The sequence below is a fragment of the Zootoca vivipara genome, chromosome 6 (genome assembly GCF_965207765.1).
Source record: "Zootoca vivipara chromosome 6, rZooViv2.hap1.1, whole genome shotgun sequence".
NCBI lineage: Eukaryota > Metazoa > Chordata > Lepidosauria > Squamata > Lacertidae > Zootoca > Zootoca vivipara.
In genome coordinates, this window is record NC_142589.1 from 59215398 (window position 1) to 59236533 (window position 21136).

Here is a 21136-nt window from a genome sequence, read left to right on the forward strand (position 1 = left end):
TTTAAGATCCCGTTCCGGGGCCATCACGATCTCTTCCACGCCTCCAAGATGGCGGTGAGTAGCTTGTGTTTGAAGAGTTACGCGGAGGGACCCCTTGAATCCGCCGCCATCCTTCCGCGTCCCAGTCCTTCTGGGCAGGAATTTACTCAGGCGCGGCGGGGAAGGGCTGGGGGCTTTCCGTGGGGCCGTTTTGGGAAGCGGTGAGAGTCTCGCCGGGTGGGGAGGGAGGGCCGTAGGAATAGCTGGCCCTGTGGCTAAACCAGGCTAAGGAGTCGAGCTTCCTCCTTTGTAGAGGCCTTAAACGTGGGTCTGGAGATACTGTCGTCCTCCAGGCCCTCTTATCTCTGACCATTGGGAAAGCTGACTGGGCCTGATGGGATGTTTCATTCCCATCCTCCATTCCACACTCAGTTCTCTTTGGGGTGCGCGCTCCGGGAAATCAGTGCACCCACAAACTCCACTTTCTTTGGGGCTCCATTTTCTTACCCAATATGCTTTTCCTTGGGTGATAGGTGGTTGCCAGCTCTCCCTTCTGCTTCTCTCTCTCCCCACCCCCCCGGTTCTTTGAGAACAGCCTGATAACACAAGAAAAGCAGCCAGTGTAATTTGCCCTGTTGCTTTTGTCTCCATGCTAGAATAAGCTTCTCTTGCTGAATTCTGTAGGTGTAGTTCTTTTAAGGCTGAAGGTTTTTTGGGGGGGCAGTGCACTGGAAGGCTTGAGTGATAAAATACCTCATGCAGAAAAGTTCATTGCACACAGGAAGTTGGTATGTTGTTAGAAAGGCTAGTTTAGAATATTTCTACCTAGCATGCTAGAAGTCTAGGGAAAGGGAATGTGTTTGCTATCTTGTTGGTTTTGTTGTGCTTTTTCTGGGCAAAGCCAGTACAAAGTAGTTTACAAACAACAAAAATGGCAGGTATAAAAAGTCAATATTACTAAAAAAACAGGGCTAAAACAAATTCATGATGTTAAAAACAAACCAGGACTGTGTAAAGGTATCAGGTGAATTTACATCTTGGCTGCTTTGCACTCTGTGGCTTTTGTTTACTGTTTGCAGATCCTCATGACATGGTTTATAAGAAGAAACACGAAATTAATTATTTTTAGGGTACACCCATTATCTGTTGGGTTGTCTGCATGTCTGGTTCTTGTTGTTTTTACCTTCAACAAGGTAAATGTATTTACCTTATTGGTCACCAGCCTCACTACATTTTAAAGATACTGTAAGTTGCAGTTACCCCTTGTAAAGTATCACTCAGTATTGTGATACAGTATTACTGTAAGTTGCAGTTACCCCTTGTAAAGTATCACTCAGTATTGTATTTACCTCTTGCTGAGTTTGGTTTAGCCATGGTTATGAACAACCTATTAAAACTCTACATAGGGTAGCTACCAACAGGTTTTTACAGAAGCACCTCAAACTTTGAAACAGACATCCAGAATTAGGAACCATCTTAACAATTACTGTGTTTCTCATGGTGCTGCTTATTCTACTTCAGGGGTCAGCACGCTTTCAGCAGGGGGCCGGTCCACTGTCCCTCAGACCTTGGGGGGGCGGACTATATTTTTTGGGGGGAAATGAGTGAATTCCTATGCCCCACATAACCCAGAGATGCATTTTAAATAAAAGGACACATTCTTCTCATATAAAAACACCAGGCAGGCCCCACAAATATTCCAGAGATGCATTTTAAATAAAAGGACACATTCTACTCATGTATAAATATGCTGATTCACGGGCCGGATTTAGAAGGCAATTGGGCCGCATCCGGCCCCGGGCCTTAGTATGGGGACCCCTGTTCTACTCTATAAGTTGCTCATGTGATAGCGGTGGCACATATATTGATGTTGAGGTATTGGAAGGCTTCCAGTAGGGAAGAAAAGGCTCTGGGATAGGATTTTTCAAGAGCCTGTACTAATCACATTTTGTTGGCTAGTAGGCTGGTTTTCTTTTTCTTGAAGCTTGCCTACTAGAGCAGATTAAGGGGACTGGGCAGACCAAGGAGTTTGGTGGTAGTTTGGCCTTTTTCCTCAGGTGGATGGGGAGTGTCAACAGTATTGGTAAGCCATAACATTTGGAGAGGGTAGGGTCTAGTTTAGGAATCTTTCTAAATTGCAATAATGAGAGATGAATATGGAGAATACCACGAAGAGAATACCACAAAAAGGCCACCTGAAGGCCTTTTAGGGTCCAGGGCAAGGATGGGGAACCTGTGGCGCTCTGGCTGTTGCAACTCCCATCATTCCTGATCATTGGGCATGCAGGCTGGCACCGATGGGAGTTGGAGTCTAACATAATGTAGGGTGGGGCACACATTCGCCACCCCGGTCATGTTAAATTGCCAACATGGGGACAGAAGTTATGCTTGTAGATGTTAAGCATCTTATGAAAACTTATCCCAGCCCAATACGTTGCTCCTTGTGTCACGCCACATGAGTTGTGTATAGGGAAAAGCTGTTGCTGGTTTAACTGCTTTCTTTCCCCTACCATTGCCACAGCAACAAGACAAGGGTGAGAAGGAGAACCCCATGCGGGAGTTGCGTATCCGCAAACTCTGCCTGAACATCTGTGTTGGGGAAAGTGGAGACAGGCTCACCCGGGCAGCCAAAGTGCTGGAGCAGCTCACCGGCCAGACTCCTGTTTTCTCCAAAGGTAAGCTTTTTGGAAGGCTGTTACTGAAGTTTCTAGAGCAAGAAGGCTGCCATTTTCGTCATACCATTTTCTTTTTATTTTTTGAATTTTTTTTTGAAGGATCGGCTTCTGTGAGGGATGTATAACAGTGTTTCCAAAGTTATTTAATACCATCAGTGGTCTGGAAACTTCATTTGCTTCCACTTGCCCAGACTTCGCTTTTTGTTGTGTGGGTGGGCACCCTGGTCCTGCACAGCATGGTGACTAGGGCAAAAGAATAGGGATAGGTGATTGCCCCAGGGCAGGAAGGCAGGGAATGGGTTGGCCCACCGCATAATTCTCTGTACACCAAATTGGATTGATTTTGAACTGGAATCCACATTTCATGCTTTCTGTTCTGTGGTGTCCAGGCCTTTATCCTTTGCAGACTTCCCTTTAACTATGAATGCTAGAAAGCTTTAAAAAAGAGAACTGGATTCTTGTTAGCCTATCAATATTATCAAAAGTAGCTTTTAGCTCAGGCTTCTCTGTCTAGTGCAGGCATAGGCAAACTCGGCCCTCCAGATGTTTTGGGACTACAGTTCCCATCATCCCTGACCACTGGTCCTGCTAGCTAGGGATCATGGGAGTTGTAGGCCAAAAACTTCTGGAGGGCCGAGTTTGCCTATGCCTGGTGTAGTGCTCTCTAGAAGTTTGGACAGTAACTTCCCAGCAGCCTCACCAAGCACAGCTAGTGGTTATAAGTGTAATGGAACTTGTCCAACAACATATGGTGAGTACTAGGTTGGGAGACATTGCTTTAAGCCATTGACCGAGGCCACGTACAGCTGGTGTTTTTGTTGGGGACTTGCCACTTAAACCCATTTCCTGATCAGCAGTAATGCATACCTTCCCCTCTTTGTGTTTGCACTAGCGTGGCCTGTCAACAAGTTTTCTGTATTGCTTGTTTGCAGATGCGGGTCTACAGTTTGGAAGTTGTAATCTTAAACTTGGAGCTGGGTGTTTGCTGGACATTTCTGACAACCTTCTTTTTGTTTTCCCTGAATATGGCATGTCATACTTGTCCTTTTGCTGACCCTTTGAGCAAACCTAAGAGAAGTTGTGTTTCTTCTTCAGCTCGATACACAGTCAGGTCCTTTGGGATCAGGAGAAATGAGAAGATAGCCGTTCACTGCACTGTACGTGGGGCCAAAGCTGAAGAGATCTTGGAGAAAGGGTTGAAGGTGAAGTGCTGTCCTTGCTGTATTTGGATGCTTTCTTAAGAGAACTTGGCACATGCAAGGCGGAAAATGTCAAAGCTTAAAGCTGATGTCAATGTTTCAGGTGCGAGAATACGAGCTGAGGAAGAATAACTTCTCTGACACCGGCAACTTTGGCTTTGGAATCCAGGAGCACATTGATCTGGGGATTAAATACGATCCTAGTATTGGTATCTACGGCTTGGACTTCTATGTGGTTTGTATACTTGGCTTACCCTTTTGCATTCTTGTGCTGTAATCCAGATGTCATGTCTATAGAGTTGTTTTGTCAGTCTTACTAACTCTGAGCCTTGGTGCCATTGCAATGGTAGCAGCCATTTTCTGCATGGTTGGACACACAAGAGAGGGGCTGTTACCCTAAAACAAATCTGGGGAGCCTGAACTTATGCTGTAGCAAGTGCACTTGGTGCATGCATGCAAATATTTATAGATAAAAGTATTTCTATCCCACCATATAAAAACCAAAATAAAATTAAACACCTGCAAAGACCCACTGGCATAAAAGGTTCTTCAAGATATGCCTGAAAGTCAGAAGCAAGGATGCCTGCTGAATCTCTCCTGGAAGACTATTCCACGGTGTGAGAACAGCAACACTAAATGCTCTCCTCCAGAGGGTCTCTGTGATTGACCTGGTACATAAGGTCTCGGTGAATCCTTAAGGTATCCTGAGACCAAGTTGTTCAGGGTTTATAGTTCAACACAAGAGCCTTGAACCTGGCCAAGTAGCGTAAAGGGAGTCAGTGCAGAAGTTTTAACAAAGGTGTCACATGCTTTCAGCGCCCATCAGTGGTCTAGCTGCTGCATTCTGCACCAGCTAGAGCTTGTGGACCAGGCCCAAACGTGCCATGATATTTTATTGTTCCAGTCTTGTATCTATGGACACCTGAGTTACGTATGAGGTTAGGTAGGCCCAAAAAGTGTTGTGATGTGTGTGGGCTCTCTTCCTACTCTTCCCATGTGCTATAACAACTGGTAACAAGGGTAGAAAGGGAATAGTGTGGTTTGACCAATTGATACTTCTTACTTTCTCTGCAAACTTTGCTGTTGGATATACTCATATTCACATTCCCACTTTATCAAGCTTATTGGGTGAGAAGAGTCTCCTTTCTCAACCTACTGTATTTTAGCTGACAGAGCAGCTGTGAGAATTGAATAGGACCAACTTGTAAAAGCATCAACTGAAAAGCACTACGTACTGGAATGACTGCTGTTCTTTTCTGCTGCTGCCATACAGGCCTGCAACAGAATCATTTTTTAAATAGTTTACTCTGTATGTTCCTGAAGTGAGACTAACACGTATGTCCAGTGAAGCACTGCTGACACTGCTCTTAAGATAATTTTAAATCGCTTGCTGACAGTTCCCTTGTTGTGCTTACAGTTTTAAAAATAGATTGCTACATTTATTTCCCAGATTCATTTCTCCAGGTTTTTTTTACAAAAATTAAACACACAAAAAATGTGTGTGTATGTGTATATAATAGCTTAAAAGTAATTAAACTATACTGGAATCAGAAGGATGTTGTCAGTTTTCTGCTCTGTTTTTTGATAGTCAGTATTGTGGTAAGTCTCTTTGTGGGGCCACACAGGCAGAAAAGTGGATTTACAATGAACACATTAAATAGCTGTTCATGTAACATTGTGTTTATAAATTCTTAAAAAGGAGCATAGGAATTAGTCTTCAGCAAGTGTTGCTCATGATGGCTTTGCTTATTTCATTAATGTTGGAAGGTGGGGTATTGCATTTTAATCTGGAGACCTACATCTGAGGTAGGTTAGTGTAGGAGAGTGACTTGCATCAGAATTTCTTTCTCTAGCACTACGAAAGATGGAAGTCTATCTGAAAAGGCTTTCTAAAGGTCTAAATGAGGCTTGTGTTTCTGCTGCAGGTTTTGGGCAGGCCAGGCTTCAGCATTGCTGACAAGAAGCACCGAACTGGTAGCATTGGGGCCAAGCACCGAATCAGCAAGGAGGAAGCCATGCGTTGGTTCCAGCAGAAGGTAGGTTTTGTTGCATTTTAAGCTGCGAACAAGCTTGCAAAACATGTTTAGTCAGCTTTGTTGACCTCTTTGTGTTAGACCAATATATCTAAAAGAAACTGCATCCCTGTCCTCCCCTCCTTCCCCAAGTGTACAGTGATGCCAAAATCAATTGGAGGCAGAACAGTACAATCTAGTGTAATCAACAGTTTCTAACCTTAGCATCTTTAGAATAGGGTTTACAATTAGCTTGGCCCATGTCAAACGGTCAGGGAGAGCAGAGGTATACAGTATTGAACTTTGCCATCTGGCCAAGCTCAAGGTTCTTGTTAATTCACAAAGTGCTGAATAACTTCGGCCCAAAGTGCTGTAAGGGCAATCACGATACCTTATGCTCCACCTAGATCACTGAGGTCATTTGATGGAGCACTTCTTGGTGTTTTGCACACTCCTGAAGCCCAATCAGCCTTCACTAGGGACCAAGCCTTTAGTGTGGCAGACACTGCCCTGTAGAACTCCATACAAGTAGAGGTTGGGCAGGAATCATCCCTGGCTCCTTTTAGATGTCTCCTAAAAGGGATGTTGTTTACCCAGGCCTTTGAAATGTGAATTTATCCAATTTGCATTTTATTTGTTTTTATTGTAACTTTTTGTATGGTGTAAATGGCCTTTTAAATTTATGGAAGTGTTGTTTATAAGTATTTAAATAAAATAATTGTGCTCAGTTCTTACCTTCCACTTCTTAAAGAATCCCAGTACATAAGTCTTCAGCAGTTCTGATAGTTTGGAACAGTTTTGGAGAGCTGTATTGAATTGTTAGTGTTTGCCTACATTAGTCTAATGGAGCTCTGTTTAACAAAAGTAAAAGATCTGTGTGACCTGTGCATTCTGCAGCAAGGTGGCTGGAGATTTTGGGGGGTGGGGGGGCAATTCATACAGTTCTTCACAGTATAGGGAAGTGTTGCGAGCAGCATCTCAAAAGTATTTGAAATATGCTTCTGCATGGCAAGATCATTATTTACAATGTATAAGCTTCTCTTTTATAGCACTATTCCTGCTTGAATGGCTTGTAAATACTCTTGCCTTTCATCCAACCAGAAATTGGTTCCTTTTTATGTGCCACCAAAAAAAAAACCTATTGTGTGGGCTGGTGCAATATTTAGAATCTGCTAACTTCTGAGTTTGTTTCCCAGTGCATCAAATCACTTTGCCATAGACATGATGTGGGAGAAATTTCCTGGTGGTGGCTGTGCTTTAAAGACTAGTCTTTCTTGCACAATTTTTTTGATAAACATTTTCTTCTCTTGCAGTATGACGGCATCATCCTTCCTGGTAAATGAAAAGTTTCCAGTATAAAAAAGTCAATAAATCTTTCCACCATTTAACTTGCTGTTGTGTATTTTGTGGTCATTCATCCTTTGCTGAGCCACTATATCTGGATCAGTATGTTTGTCCTTTCCATGTTGTGTCTCAGCAGCTATTGTCTGCCTAATCCGGAGGCATGGCAAAAGCTGCTATAGGAGGAGGACTGTGTCAAGCAACAGTAGACATACAACATGATTTCAACTGGTTCCTGAAGCCTATCATTTGGCAGGGTGGGGGTAGATAGGAAACAGGACAGAGACACTCCACAAGTACAGAGGGTGGGGTGAAAGTGGCAATATTTCTGTTTCTGCTCTCTCTTTCACTCTTACAAAAATAGCTTGGAGGTGTAGCCTGTGGTTGGCTTGGCCATGGAGAGCCTAGTTTCCCCAGCCTATGCCACTGGCCATCAAAGACACAGGTGATCCCAGTAGCCGCTGTCTCATTGCTAACATTACATGCCCTTACTCTGCTTTGGAAGATCTTGTACCTCCTTAGATAACAGTATGGGTGATAATTCCTTTCCTGTACTAGGAAAATGCTCCATGTTATTTTGACATCCAGCCACCACTTTTATCTTAACCTTTTTCTTCTAAGGAACCAAAGTGGCATATAGAGGGCTCCCATCCTCTTGTGTCCAAGCACTGACAGTAGACCTAGTTAGCTTCAACGTTGCTGCTGCACCACATGCCTTCAGATCGTGCTCTGTTTGACATTAGTAACAAATGGAATTCTGTAAAAACTTCAATTCGTATTCTCTGTGTGGAGTGGAGCAGAGTCTTTGCTCAGACTGCCTTTTAGCATATTCTATTACTAATCCTCTTTCTCCAGTTCTGATCTGTATTCAATATTTGATAGACAGCTGGAGTATTGTGGGTGTTTCATTTAGTTTTGGGTGGGTTGTAAAAATTCCATTGACTTTCTTGGCTGGGACAGCCAGCCAGACGTTTCCTGAGATCAAATTAGTAGCGCTCCTTGAAAAGCATATAGCACAGGTGATAGCATGAAGGAGAAATATATTCTGAGTCTTCACAAGTTGTGCCATCCAAAGACACACACAAAATGAGTGGCTTTCTTCTCGCCAAATGGAGCTAGCCCAAAGCCGTTCTAATAGAAATAATTGCTCTAATCTAGGAGCCAAATGGGACGCAGGTGGTGCTGTGGGTTAAACCACAGAGCCTAGCTCCTGCCAACCTAGCAGTTTGAAAGCACGTCAAAGTGCAAGTAGATAAATAGGTCTACAGTGGGAAGGTAAACGGTGTTTCCGTGTGCTGCTCTGGTTCGCCAGAAGCGGCTTTGTCATGCTGGCCACATAACCTGGAAGCTGTATGCTGGCTCCCTCAGCCAATAATGCAAGATGAGTGCCGCAACCCCAGAGTCGGTCACAACTGGACCTAATGGTCAGGGGTCCCTTTACCTTTTAGGAGCCAAATGGGTAGATGAGAGGAAGGGCCCATGGAGGATTGCTTTCAGCATGCTGTATGTGCACTTAGTGGAGACAGCTGAAGGCTTGCTACAGTGATACTTGTGTGCAGTGATAACAGGGAGCTGAACATACCACCTCTATTGGTCAAGGTGGGGACAGGCAAAAGTGAGCTGCTATGTCAGGTTTATTTTTTTAGGTAATTGAAGGGGCTGTAGCTGAGTGGCAGAGTACCTAACTATGGACACAGAAGGCTGAGGTTGAGTGTAGAACTCTCCAACTAAATGCATCATAGGGAAACAATTCTGGAAAGACCTACCAGAGATTTTGCAGGACAAATGTTGGCATCAAAATTACACGGTGCAGGGATTTCCACCTATTTAAACTGCCAAGTAGCAATGGGAGGTGATCCAGATAAGGACTGCCAACAGGGCCATCTCAAGCATGTCTGGCGCCGTGGTGCGGAGATCGCTCTGGCGCCCCCGCCCTGGTGGGCAGGCGCAGCGCGCAGCATGGCACCCCCCTGCCAGCCCCGTGCCACCCAGCCTACCCCTAGAGCCGGCCCGGACTGCCAAGGGGAGGGATGTTTTCCTTCCAGTTTTCACTGCTACCTGTAGAAATTGTTAAAAGAAATCCACAAATTTCCTGTTGTTGCATCCTTACTTAGTAGATACTATTGGGTTAGATGGACCTGGTATAAAACATGAGGCAGGCCTGTGTGAAAACAGGAAAATATTGTGCCTTCATTGGTAATGGATAAACGCTGTCACCACAATTGTACAATCCCCTGAGTTTGATTCAGCTCAGTACAAACACTTCCAAGCACACGTGCCCTCCTTGCCCAGGGTGGTGGGGGGAAAGTGCTGTCAACCACCCTGCAATTAACTAAGCTTCATTTGCCTCTCATAATTATTTTGTCCCCTAGCAACGTACTTCCTTGAGGCATGGTGTGAAAGAGAAATTATTAATGTAAAAGGTTTGATGAGAAACCCTTTTGTTCTTACGGGTGGTACTCCGGGGATGGGGAGGCTATAAAACTGCAAGGGCCTGAATGGGCAGTGTTGAAGCCAGGTATGAGTGTGCAGGATTTGCAGCCTAAATCCCTTCCTTGAAAACTTCATTTCAAGAGAGTCATTGGTTGACAGAACACACTGGATGCCATTTCAAAGTTCCTCCACACCAGAGACGACACAACACAAATTTGTAAAGTGTTCTTCAGATTTTTAATTTAGACCTGGGGAATCCTATATCTCAGTGACGCAGTTCATTCAAGGTAGGCCTTAAGGGTCACACCTTTCTTTTAAAGAACTGGTGGTGATATTTGGGGGTAGAAGCTGTAGGGTGGTGGTGGGGGGTTATATTTCAGCTCAAATGACGTCTTCCGGTTTCGCTTGAGGGACCAGAAATTGTGCTTTAAAAGTGTTGTTAAAGTAAAACCATGGGAAGGAGATGCTGTATTCAGCCCTGTTGCTTATTTTTCTGTGAGGGAAGCTGTAGTACATGGGTAACTAATTTGTGGCCCTCCAGATGCACTTGCATGCCATTAACCCCAATAGTCAAGGGTGGGGGTTGTCCAATAACATCTAGAAGGCTGCAGGTTAGCCTCCCATGTTGCAGTAAGACACTGCTAATTGTCTAAAGCAAGTTTGGAGGACCTTTGGCCTTGGAAGTGTTGCTGAACTACAATTCCCATCAGCCTCAGCGAGCATGGCCAGTGGCCAGGGATGATGAGGTTTGTATTTCTGCAACATAGAGGACGAAGAGCTGCCCACACCTGCTCTACAGGTAGAATATTTATCTCCTGGAAGCTGGCAAAAGAGATTTTTAATGAGATTTTTAAAGAAGTATTTCAACGTTCTTGTGAACCCCCTGATCGTGCCAGCTGAGGGCAGTTCTGACTCTTTCCTCCATTCCATACAACCATCCTCTCACCCTTAAATGCTGACTGTTGCTGAAGCAGCTGAGCTGGCTCTGGAGCCCCTGGTGCTTGAGTGCGGAAGGGCAATGGTGCAGCAGGAGACCCCCACGGTACCTTCAGAAAGTTCTCCTTCCTCTGTCCATTCGTTCAGGTCCGGATTGTAGGCGTGGATGCTCTTCTGATACTTTTTCCCACTCTCATTCCAACCACCGACAAGCAAGATTTGCCCACCGAGGGTGGCCACCCCCGCCATGCTCAAGCCGGTGGGCAGGGGGGCCATGTAGCTCCACTGGTTCGTGGAAGGGTTGTAGCACTCCACAGGGATGACGTCCACCCTCTCCCCCCTGGGACCCAACTGGCTGCCGCCCAGGACGTAGGCACGATCTACTAAGGTGGCAGCGCAGTGCCAGCCTCGGGGGCTGCTCAGCCATGCACCATCTCGCCATGAATCTGTGGCGGGGTCATAGCTGCAAACGGTACGGGAGTAGGCGTTGTTGACGTAGCCGCCCGTCACCAGGATCTTGCCATCGATGACCACGCTGGCATGGCAGCAGCGGGGCAAGTCCATGTTTGCTTTGGCTTGCCAGGTGTTGGCTGAAGGGATGTAGCATTCAAGAGAGACTAGGGTCCCCTTGGCATTACGTCCCCCGATGGCATAGAGGTTCCCATTGAAGGCACTGAGGCTGAAGTGAGTTCTTCTGTGTGACATGCTGGCCAAGTGCAGCCAGGTGCCGAAACGGGGATCATACCTGCAGAGGGGAAGAGAGTTTGTCATTGTCGCCATTGAGTGTGATGGCAATGCTCTGCTCTGCCTCCATAGTTGGAAGCTGTGCTTGGGGCCTGCTTGTGGGTTTCCCACAGGCATCTGCTTGGCCACTGTGAGAAGAGGATGCTGTACTTAATGGACCACTGGGCTTATCCAGCAGGCTCCACAGGTGTTGCTGTGTTGGCTTCTTATGTGTGGTTGAAGCAGGGGGTCTGAGTTTGCCTAGTGAGGCCTCAAGTAACAGTTTGGGGTCCCACTCCTCAGATGGGGCCCCTAGCAAACTTGAGGCCTGTTTACTTAAGGGGTCACAGGTTATACATTTTCTAAATACAGTGGTATCTCGGTTTACAAACACAATTGGTTCCGGAAGTCTGTACTTAACCTGAAGCGTACTTAACCTGAAGTGAACTTTCCCATTGAAAGTAATGGAAAGTGGATTAATCTGTTCCAGACGGGCCCATGGAGTACTCAACCAGAAGCGTACTTAACCCGAGGTATGAGTGTAATTGGTTCCGAAAGTCCGTACTTAACCTGAAGCGTACTTAACCTGAAGCGAACTTTCCCATTGAAAGTAATGGAAAGTGGATTAATCCGTTCCAGACGGGTCCGCGGAGTACTTAAACTGAAAATACTCAAACCGAGGCGTACTTAAACCGAGGTATGACTGTAAATAAATGCAGCAGGGCCATAAGTCCACTAAGCCCAGAGTCATGGAGAACATTCCTTTTTTTCTAGGTGCCCCTGGGGGAAAAACATACTGCCTCAAAACACATCTAAAGTTCCTCTGCCTGTTGTGCCCCTTGATTTTTTGGCTCAAACGGATGTCTATTAAAATGTCTCTCTCGCCCATGAAATAATTTTTTGTGACATGCCTTAGGCTTCTGTCCTCAATAAAAATCAGGGTTAGAAATAAGTACTTTCCTCTGTCCAAAGGAACATAATATGAGAAGAGCCTGGCTGCTGAATCAGCCCAAATGCCCATCTAGTTCAGCAGCCTGTTCTCAGTGGCCAACCAGATGCCTATGGAGAAAGTGTAAGCAGGACCTGAGTGCACCAGCAACTCTCCCCACTTGTGATTCCCAGAAACTGGTCTTCAGAGGCATCTTCCCTCCAACAGTGGAGGCAGCATGCAGCACTAGCAGCCAGGGATAGCCTTTTCCTCCATACACCTCAGTCCACCTCACCACCCCAAAACCCTTCAAGCCTTGCTAGCTGTTTGCCCTGAAAAGGACCTTTTCGGTGGTGACCCCCCTCCCCCAACTTTAGAATGCCTTCCCTCTTATAATATGTAAGACATCTACAGGACTGTCCTTAAGAAGCCAACTTAAAATACGGCTTTTTACACAAGCATTTAGAGATCGATACTGATATTCAGATCTACAGTACTGTATCTGTCTACCTACCTACCTATATGTGATTTTTATTTTGTGATGCTATTTTTAAATTGAGGTTCTTTTTCTCTGCCCTGTGAGGCAGTTTATACATCAGGTGTGGGGAACCTCAGCCCCAGGGGCCACATACAACCCACTAGGTCTCTCTACTTGGCCCGTGGGACTCTCCCCAGGCCACACCTCTCACCTGCCCTTCATACAGTCTTTGATTTTTTTCCCCACTGGCTGGAATGTGTATTTGAGTTTTGACAATGCCTCTTGCTTGCCTAGACGGGGGATAGAGAGGGCTGGGAGTACAGAAACTAGTCTACAGTTGGTAAAATTCACATTTGTTGTTCTGCCTACTTGTGCCTCTGGCAGGTGACCCCCAGTATATCCAGGGCTGGGAAACTGCTGGCCTCTTCAGATGTTGCTGGAATACAGCTCCCCAAACCATTGTCCATGATGGCTGGGGATAATAGGAATTGGAGTTCCCCAACATGGATTTCAGGCATGAGGAAGACCCCTGCTTGGGCACCCTATTTAGACAGTGTCACTCAAGATGCAACCTCCCCGTTACCTGCACAGGTTGTTAACTGCATGCTTTGCCTGGTTCCGGGCATCAGTTTGATCCTCTCCACCAGCCACGTAGAGGAATCCATCCATCACCACAACACACTGGTTAAAACATTTGGTGGGCATCTCTGTTAGCTTATTCCAGTTTCCTTCTTGATCTCTGTAGCTTACATCTTTGCTAAGAGCTTTCTCGGCTGAGCACGGGCGGCCCCCAACCATGAGCAACACTTTACGGCTTCCTCGAATCTTGGTCCTTCTGGACTGGAGGTCATTTTGCTGATAAGGCAACAAGTGGTAATTCATAGCGTCTACCAGGAGCTTGTGGCATTCCGGGTTCTGCATCATGCACGGCACAGGCTGGATGTAGTTGATCAAGTCGTGAGCTGGGATCGTGCCAAACCGGACATTGTTCAGGAGGTCGGCGGCATGTTTGATCCGCTTGGGATCAAACTCGATCCATTTCATGACGATCTGAAAGACCACCACCTCATTGGGGAACTGAAGGTTGTCGTCCATCAGCAGTTCGTTGAGCTGATCGAAGGTGAGTTTCATGAACTGTTCAGTGTCGGAGAACTCCAGGAAGCATTCTCGGATGAACTTCCTTGCAGCATCCTTCGCCTGGCTGAGGTTGTATGTGTCTGCCAGGTTGGCGATGTACATCCAGTTTTCCACATTCATCTCCTGGATGAGGAAGTCTGTGCACATGTTGAGCAGAGCATACATCCTCAGGCGGCTGGCTATGGAAATGGTGCTCCCAATGGTGTACAGAGAAAGGTTCAGCTTTCCGGTGTAGGTGTAGGCAATGGCAGTAGCCAAGCCTAAGGAGGAGGCATCTTTGAGGTCCACTTGTTGAAGGTTTGGGTCTTTTTTCAGCAGGCTTCTGAAAAATTCGCTGCAGGAAGACATGACCAACTTGTGAACGCTGAAGGATTTTGTTTTTGTGACGATAGTGAGGTCACAGAGGAAACGCTCCTGGTGCATGAGGCTCATCTCCTCCAGAACACTGGTTCCATGGCTAGGATTTGTGACTTCTGTGGCAGTGCAGAGGAAGCCACCTGAACCATTTTCAAACAAGCCGTCGAGTTGCTGATGGTGGTCAATGTCAAGAGAAGAGTCCTCTACCATGGTGACATTCGTAGACGTCTCCATCTTTGACGGCTTGCTCTTCTTTGGGGCTTTCTTCTTGGGTGCCATTGGAGCGGAAGCGTGGCCTGTAAGGCGTATTAAGGATAACGCTGCTTTGTAAAGGAATATCATAGGTGACATATATATATTGGCCTCCTGCACAAAACGGTTGGAGGAATTTGAAAGAGATGAGTGGAGAACCTGGGGCCCTCCAGATGTTGCTGAACTACAATTCCTATCAGCCCCAGGATGCATGGCCAATTGCCAGGGGCAATGGGAGTTGTAGTTCAGTAACATCTGGAGGGCCAAAGGTTTGCTATGCCTCTACGGTCAACTGGAATTGCCTTTAGATGTGACCCTAATCTAGGGGCCAAATGCATTCTACCCCACAGTTTCTCTAAGGCCCTTGGGACTGCCTCAAGGCCACAACCCTTTCTTAGCCACACCCTCTCTCCCCCAGGCCACACCTCTCAAACCGCCCTACTTCGTACTCTCCTTGGGTGTTTTTGCCTAGCCGGAATTCATGGGCATAGCCAGGGGGTGGGGTGGGGTGGGAGAGCTCGATGGGTGTAGCCAGGATTTTTATTGAGGGGGGCAGGCCTTTTCTTAAGGGGCGCAGAACCTCAGTTTGCTATGTACTTATTTTTAATTTATTGATTTAGGGTGGGCAGCAGCCCCTCCCTGCCCCCCTGGCTATGCCTATGGGGAACTCCCCCCCCCAGATCAAGTAAAACAATAGAAATACTTAATTTACTGACTAATCATATCAGTTCTGCCACCTCACAACAAATGTCCGCCCCCCCAAAAAAAAATCCTGGCTGCACCCATGCTGGAATTTCTTTGACTTCTGTGAATGCCTCTTACTTACTTGGATGGGGGCTAGAGGGGGGGGTTGTGGATGTATGGATAAACTAGCCTGTTTTACAAAGCTAAAATTTTGTTCTGACCACTTTTGCCTCTGCCCACACCCCCCACTGGTATTTTATTTGCTGCATTTATATCCCACCTTTCCCTCCAAGGCTCTCAAGGTGGCATACATAGCCATCCCCCTCCTCCTTTTATCCTCACAACAACCCTGTGAGGTAGGTTAGGCTGAGAGGCAGTGACTGACTCAGAGTCACCCTGGGGGCTCCATGGCCGAGGGAGATCAAAACCTGGTAGTCTGACACTCTAACCAAGCGACCCACCAGACTAGTTTTCACTGATTTGTGGCCTCCTGAAAAGTTCCCAGGAAGGGAACGTGGCCTTTAGGCTGAAAAGGCCCACCTTTTCAGACAATACTGAGCTGGCTGGACCATTGGTTTGACTGGGTAGAAGGCAGCCTCCTATGTTCCTGTAAAGTGGGCCAGTATTATTACTATCCTAGCACAAAGCTGGCAGGGTGGGCCTGAGGCTTTAAAATAGTAGCTTGGCCCAGGTCAACCAAGGGAGCTCATAGCTGTGGTGTGATTTGAACCAGGGAGTTGTTCCCTCACTGCTCAAACTTTCAGCTACTTAGCTACTCCAGCTCTGTACAGTTCTTTTTGCAGAAACCCATCGTGGGAGAATAGAGGATATGGTTTAGGCTGTTGCGTGTAACTAAAAGCACAGTCTGTGTCTCTGGGCAAGACAGACACCTTATCTTCCACAACACAGAGAAAAGGTTGGTGTACCCTTCTGTAATAATTCCTTCCATCAAGGCTTGCCACGTGTGGACTTCATGACGCGACATGCTACATGACTGCATTTGATATCTGAACTGAGCGTGCATACAGATTCTGACCCTCCACAGGCAGGATGGCTCATTGCTAATGTTTCTCAGCTGTTTCTGTCCACCTTCCCTTCCCTCCGCTGGGGGGGGGGGGAAGGGAAGGAGATCTGACCTCCTGGGTGACAAACCTGTTTGTTACATGCCAGAAATAGCCAAAGTGCCTCTCTGTCTTGCATCTCTCAGAGCTGGACATAAAGATCAGATTTCTGGAGGGTTAAGCAATTGGCAATTCTTAGAACAGGATGGGGAGGAAGCAAAGTCCTAGGCTAGGGTTGCCAACTCTTTTATCAGCCTTTGTACCTGTGCCTTTAACAGGAACTTGATCTGCAGACATCTGTAGGCGTTAAGGATCTGGATGGAGTAGCACGCCCTCTGAAAGATCAGGCTTTCAGTCTGACAGTGTCTCTAGACCCAGCCCTACCTCTGGAGGGCAGGTTGTTACAGTGGCCACAAAGTGTGCTTTGTGCATCTGTGACTAAGGTGCTAGCTGTGACCCTTCTTGGAGAAGGCAGATCAAGCCACGATTACACATGCTTTGATTACATGTAGGCTGGACTACTGCAACATCCTCTGCATGGGGCTGACTCTGAAGACTGTTGGACAACTATACTCTGCTACTGCCACAGACTCTTTATTCACAGACTCTATATCTACTTGGTAAAGGTAAAGGTGGCCCTCAGTGTATTTTTGAAGCCCAGTTCTAAGTATACATCTTGGGTTTGTGATATCTGAAGGACCCCTTACCTTGCTCCCTCCACAGGACTCTGCTCACCAGCGAAGACTTTCTGAAGAGGCTTTCCTCTACATCTTACCACCATCTGATGTGCAATTGGACAGTACATATAACAGGACCTTTCCAGAGGTGTGCCTAGGCTCTGGAAATTCTTCCCTGCCTCTTCCCTCCCAGCCTTTAGGAAAATGTCCCAAGCAGACTTATTTAGACATGCTTCCCATGCTGTCTGTTTCCCATAGTTGTATTTATGATGCTACTGGTTCCCTCCTCCCCACACACTTTTCCTAGTGGGGTTGCTTGTTCCTAAATTGATTGTTTTGTGATGGTTGTACTTCGGTCTGGGGACAAAAATGGTGTGCAAAATCTGTAAAGGCAATGCGAGTCCGAAACTGGGATGTGCTGGTGTGCCACAAGCAGGGTCTGAGACTGCAATGCTAAGGCACTTTCCAGGGAGTAAGCCCCATTGAACTCAATAGGCTGTTTTTTAAAAACACTTCTGAGTAGACCCATCTACAATTGCACTGTAATGTGTGTTTTGAAAAATATGTGGTACAATCTGATATGTACATAGGAAAGCCACCTTATACTGAATCAGACCATTGGTCCATCTAGCTAAACATTATCTGTACTGACTGGCAGTGGCTCTCCACAGTTTCAGACAAGGGACACTCTCAGCCTTACCTGGAGATGCCATGGACTGAACCTGGGACCTTCTCCATGCAAAGCAGATGCTCTACTGCTGAGCGACATCCCTTCCCCTTCTACTTAAAAATAAGTTGAGTTCAGTGGTATTTACTCCCAGGTAAGTGTGCCAAGGATTCCAGCTTGAGCCATTACATTGGATGCCTCCACTACTCTGTGCCCATTGAGCAGCAATTGGGAGGAATAGGGATGCACTTTTTCCTGACGGGGTCCTGCATTACAGGTGTACATCTGGCTGGTGATGTATAAAACATTCTGGACCAGGTGGTTCCTTGATCTGATCCAGCAGGACTGCTCTTATGTGCTTATATCATAGAACATTAATTACATTCATGGAGATGGCACAATCGAGCCCTAAGGTATGAGCTATGGCAGCTGAAGAGAACCTCCCCATCTAGGTACAGTCTACCCATTAATGAATAACAGCTGCCAGTGCGGGGGCAAATGACAGGTGAGGATTCTTGCTTCCATGTTTTGCTTGTCAGCATTTGTCTGGCCAGTGTATGAAACAGGAATCTGACCTAGATGGACCCTTGCTCTGATCTAACAGAGCTCTTATTATCGTTCTAAAATGGATCCATATTTTTAGTGTGAGTGAGTGAAGTGTGTGCCTCCAATATAAGCCAAAAAACAAGCTAACTGCAATCCAGATAACAAATTTTTTGGAAACACTGTGATACAATAACTATCAAAAACAGCAACAGCAGCATCAACAACTATGTGAAGTTCATTGCAGGCTTATCTATGGGGCTACTAGGTGACATACCATTCACTGTTGCACAAACCACATGGCTTGCCTAAGCATTTGTGTGGAGATGGGTGCTGATTCCTGCCTTCTAGGAAATGCTTACATGAGCCGTCATTCCCATTTCCCAGGGATTCCCCCTCTCCTTTCTAACTCTCTATTGAAGTTTCCAGCCAAAATAACAGCAAAGCCCAATTGAAAATGTCACTTTCTGAAAGCAAATGCACCCTTGAATTACACTGCAGAATATAGGCTTGGATCGAGACTAATCAAGTGGCACTTTGGTCTCACTTAAATCAATATGAAAAGTTTAAGTCAATGGGACCTAAGTGTGATTGACTTGCAGACTTAAACTGCAACCCTGTGCCCCTTACCTGGAGAATAAACCCGCTGAACTCAATGAGACTTACTTCTGAGTATAGGAACATGCCATTAATCTGGATCCAGCACATCCAACTCAATTTGCCAGTGTAAATGCCTAACAATAGCAGAATTATGTGCAAAGTTACTGCTTTGTTGACTAAATGTCATTCTGTACACACAACACACAGTACAAAACCTATTGTACCACTGTGTTTGGAATCTGGATTTTTATTCTGTTCATGTTTTAATAAAATAAAACTAGCATTTATCTCCTGCTTTGAGTTTTCAGAGCACTGTATTTACCCGTCTCAGGACATCCTTAACTGTTCTATATCTATATTCCTTCTCCCTCCACCTGCTGCCTTTTTGGACATTACCTTTGTTGACCATTTTTAAGCCCCACAGATAGATTAGATCAGGGTTAGAATAATCCGTTTTACGTGTTGCAGTCCTCCCTCCCTCTGCTGCTGCTTAGAATCCCTCACTCATGGCCACCAACATGTGTTAAAATTATAAAGCGAGAGTGCAGACTCAGTAGACTCAGTATCTCTTAACAGTTACGGCATAAGTAATCAGTGTCAGGTGATACTGTGCATGCTAAATGATACGTTTACTTAGAACATAAAGAAGTGTCTTGCTAGATCAAGCCAAAGACCACTGAGTCCAGCATTCTTTGCAGGAATCCTAAGAACCAGAAAATGCCCATTACGAGACCTTCCCCTCCAATCTATTTTTTTCTGCCCACCTCTAGCTTAGCTAAAATACTGCTATGGCAATTTTGGGTCATATTTACTTTTTGGCGTGTCGATAAACAGCTTGAATTTGTATTTTGTTCCCCCACCCTGAAATCATGAAAAATTGTAGGTTTTAGGCAACGGAAATCTAAGCCTTCTCCTCTTGTTTTTTCCCACATTCCAGTCACTCACACAGCTAGTGTTTCTTTCTCTTAAGAAGGACTCACTTTGTTCCATCTGCACCCAACTTTTTAAGAGCGCAAGTGACCCGTAAACCACTCTGCAAATATTAAAGTAGAAAAGGGCAAGCTGGTTGGTTCAGGACAGACAGACAGACAGAAGGACCTTTGCTCCCTACCTTGGTGTCAAGAGACTGATCCAGTGGAGGGTATAGCAACCAATGCCTGGACTCTGCACAAGCTAAGAGGCACTCGGGAACTCAGGCAGACGTCCAAAATGTAGCAGCTACCCTGTCCCTCCTCCTCCTTTCCCAATTCAGCCTGGCCAGCTGACGACCCTTATCAACTCGCCAGTTGCATCCAGCTTGATAGGAGTGACACACTACTGCCGTACAAGTATGTGGTAAAAAAAAGGAAAGACATAGGACTCCAAATGAATGTTTGGGCTCCAAGTGGGTCTGCATTCAGTGGTCTTGGGCAAGCCACCATTCTCTGTCTCAGCTGCTATTTGTTAATGTGGGGGTGATGACTATTATAAAATAATAAATAATAACAACTGACCTATCACCTTTGGCTGTGCACACACTAAAGCAGTGATGGGCAACCTTTTGAGCTTGGTGTGTCAAAATTCGCCAAAAAACTGAGCATAACTCGGGTGGTGTGTCACTTCGAGAAAAAAACCCATAAATTCATGATATTTATAGTTTAAATAACAAAAATGTATAATTGTAATATATAACCATATTTAATAAACCAAAAACCAATTATTTAACCAAACCAAACAAAAAAACCCTTATTTATCACAAAGTGCCCAGAGTTGTTGAGCTTATTAGGGGGAGCTGCTGACCAAAGTTTTGGAGGTTTTTTGGGGGGGGCATAAAAGTTACTTTGCTTTTTTAGGGGGATGCCCCAAAGCTGCTGCGCTTTTTTGGGGGGGGGGAAGAGAACAGAAATAAATGACGAATAATACCTTCGCTGGAACTAACACGCAGCACTGACATAGTCTGCCAAAGCGCCAAAAAACCCAGCACAGAACGTCTTAAAAAATGAACGCTGTTACACACAATCATCGCCTGCCAAAGTGCCAGAAAAAACCAGCACAGAAAGGGTTAAAAAACCAATCTCTGGCTACCAGCAACAACAAAAAAGGATCGGTTTTAACAGTGGAGACAATGGGTTTTAACAGCGGAGACAAGCTCTGCGTGTCACGTCTGACACGCGTGTCATAGGTTCGCCATCACTGCACTAAAGCTAAAGGTTAGAGACCCCTTAAAGCACATAGCTCCCCCCACAAGAATACGAGGAACTTCAGTTTACCTCTCACAGAACTACAATTCCCAGCACCCCTTAACAAACTACACTTCCCAGGATTCTTTGGAGAAAGTCATGTGGGGTGTGTACATAGCCTTCGTCTGTTGGAAGGATTGGTTATGCATGCTTGAACTACATATTCAGCAAAATGACATGGTGGGAAGAATTCTGGTGCCAGACTTTGGGGAGCCCTTGGCACTGTGCTGCTGAT

The 21136-nt window shown here is 45.8% G+C and overlaps 2 protein-coding genes across 3 annotated transcripts; one reads left to right on the top strand and one right to left on the bottom strand.

The window, feature by feature from the left end:
- Positions 1-30: 30 nt before the first annotated feature.
- RPL11 (ribosomal protein L11) lies at positions 31-7253 on the top strand. Its single transcript, XM_088671093.1, has 6 exons — positions 31-200; positions 2501-2654; positions 3750-3856; positions 3957-4088; positions 5779-5889; positions 7179-7253. Exons 2-6 carry the CDS (start codon positions 2531-2533, stop codon positions 7206-7208), a joined length of 504 nt encoding a protein of 167 aa, XP_088527219.1. The 5' UTR covers positions 31-200; positions 2501-2530; the 3' UTR covers positions 7209-7253.
- Positions 7254-9375: 2122 nt separating this feature from the next.
- Positions 9376-19963, bottom strand: LOC118087670 (kelch-like protein 31). Of its 2 annotated transcripts, none has more exons than XM_035120566.3 (3): positions 19794-19963; positions 13288-14494; positions 9376-11320 (listed from the first exon to the last, which is right to left on the bottom strand). In XM_035120566.3, exons 2-3 carry the CDS (start codon positions 14475-14477, stop codon positions 10588-10590), a joined length of 1923 nt encoding a protein of 640 aa, XP_034976457.1. In that variant the 5' UTR covers positions 14478-14494; positions 19794-19963; the 3' UTR covers positions 9376-10587. The 2 variants fall into 2 exon arrangements, with proteins under 2 accessions (XP_034976457.1, XP_034976458.1); XM_035120567.3 differs by lacking the exon at positions 19794-19963 and adding an exon at positions 16903-17002.
- Positions 19964-21136: the final 1173 nt, after the last annotated feature.

What these genes read in the sequence shown, in the direction of transcription:
- RPL11 (XM_088671093.1), top strand. Translation starts at nt 2,531, where the DNA reads ATGCGGGAGTTGCGTATCCGCAAACTCTGCCTGAACATCTGTGTTGGG. An exon ending in ACGGCTTGGACTTCTATGTG is followed by an intron (nt 4,089 to 5,778) that starts GTTTGTATACTT and finishes TTTCTGCTGCAG; the next exon opens with GTTTTGGGCAGGCCAGGCTT. An exon ending in TGCGTTGGTTCCAGCAGAAG is followed by an intron (nt 5,890 to 7,178) that starts GTAGGTTTTGTT and finishes CTTCTCTTGCAG; the next exon opens with TATGACGGCATCATCCTTCC.
- LOC118087670 (XM_035120566.3), bottom strand. Translation starts at nt 14,477, where the DNA reads ATGGCACCCAAGAAGAAAGCCCCAAAGAAGAGCAAGCCGTCAAAGATG. An exon ending in GCAGTTAACAACCTGTGCAG is followed by an intron (nt 11,321 to 13,287) that starts GTAACGGGGAGG and finishes TCCCCTCTGCAG; the next exon opens with GTATGATCCCCGTTTCGGCA.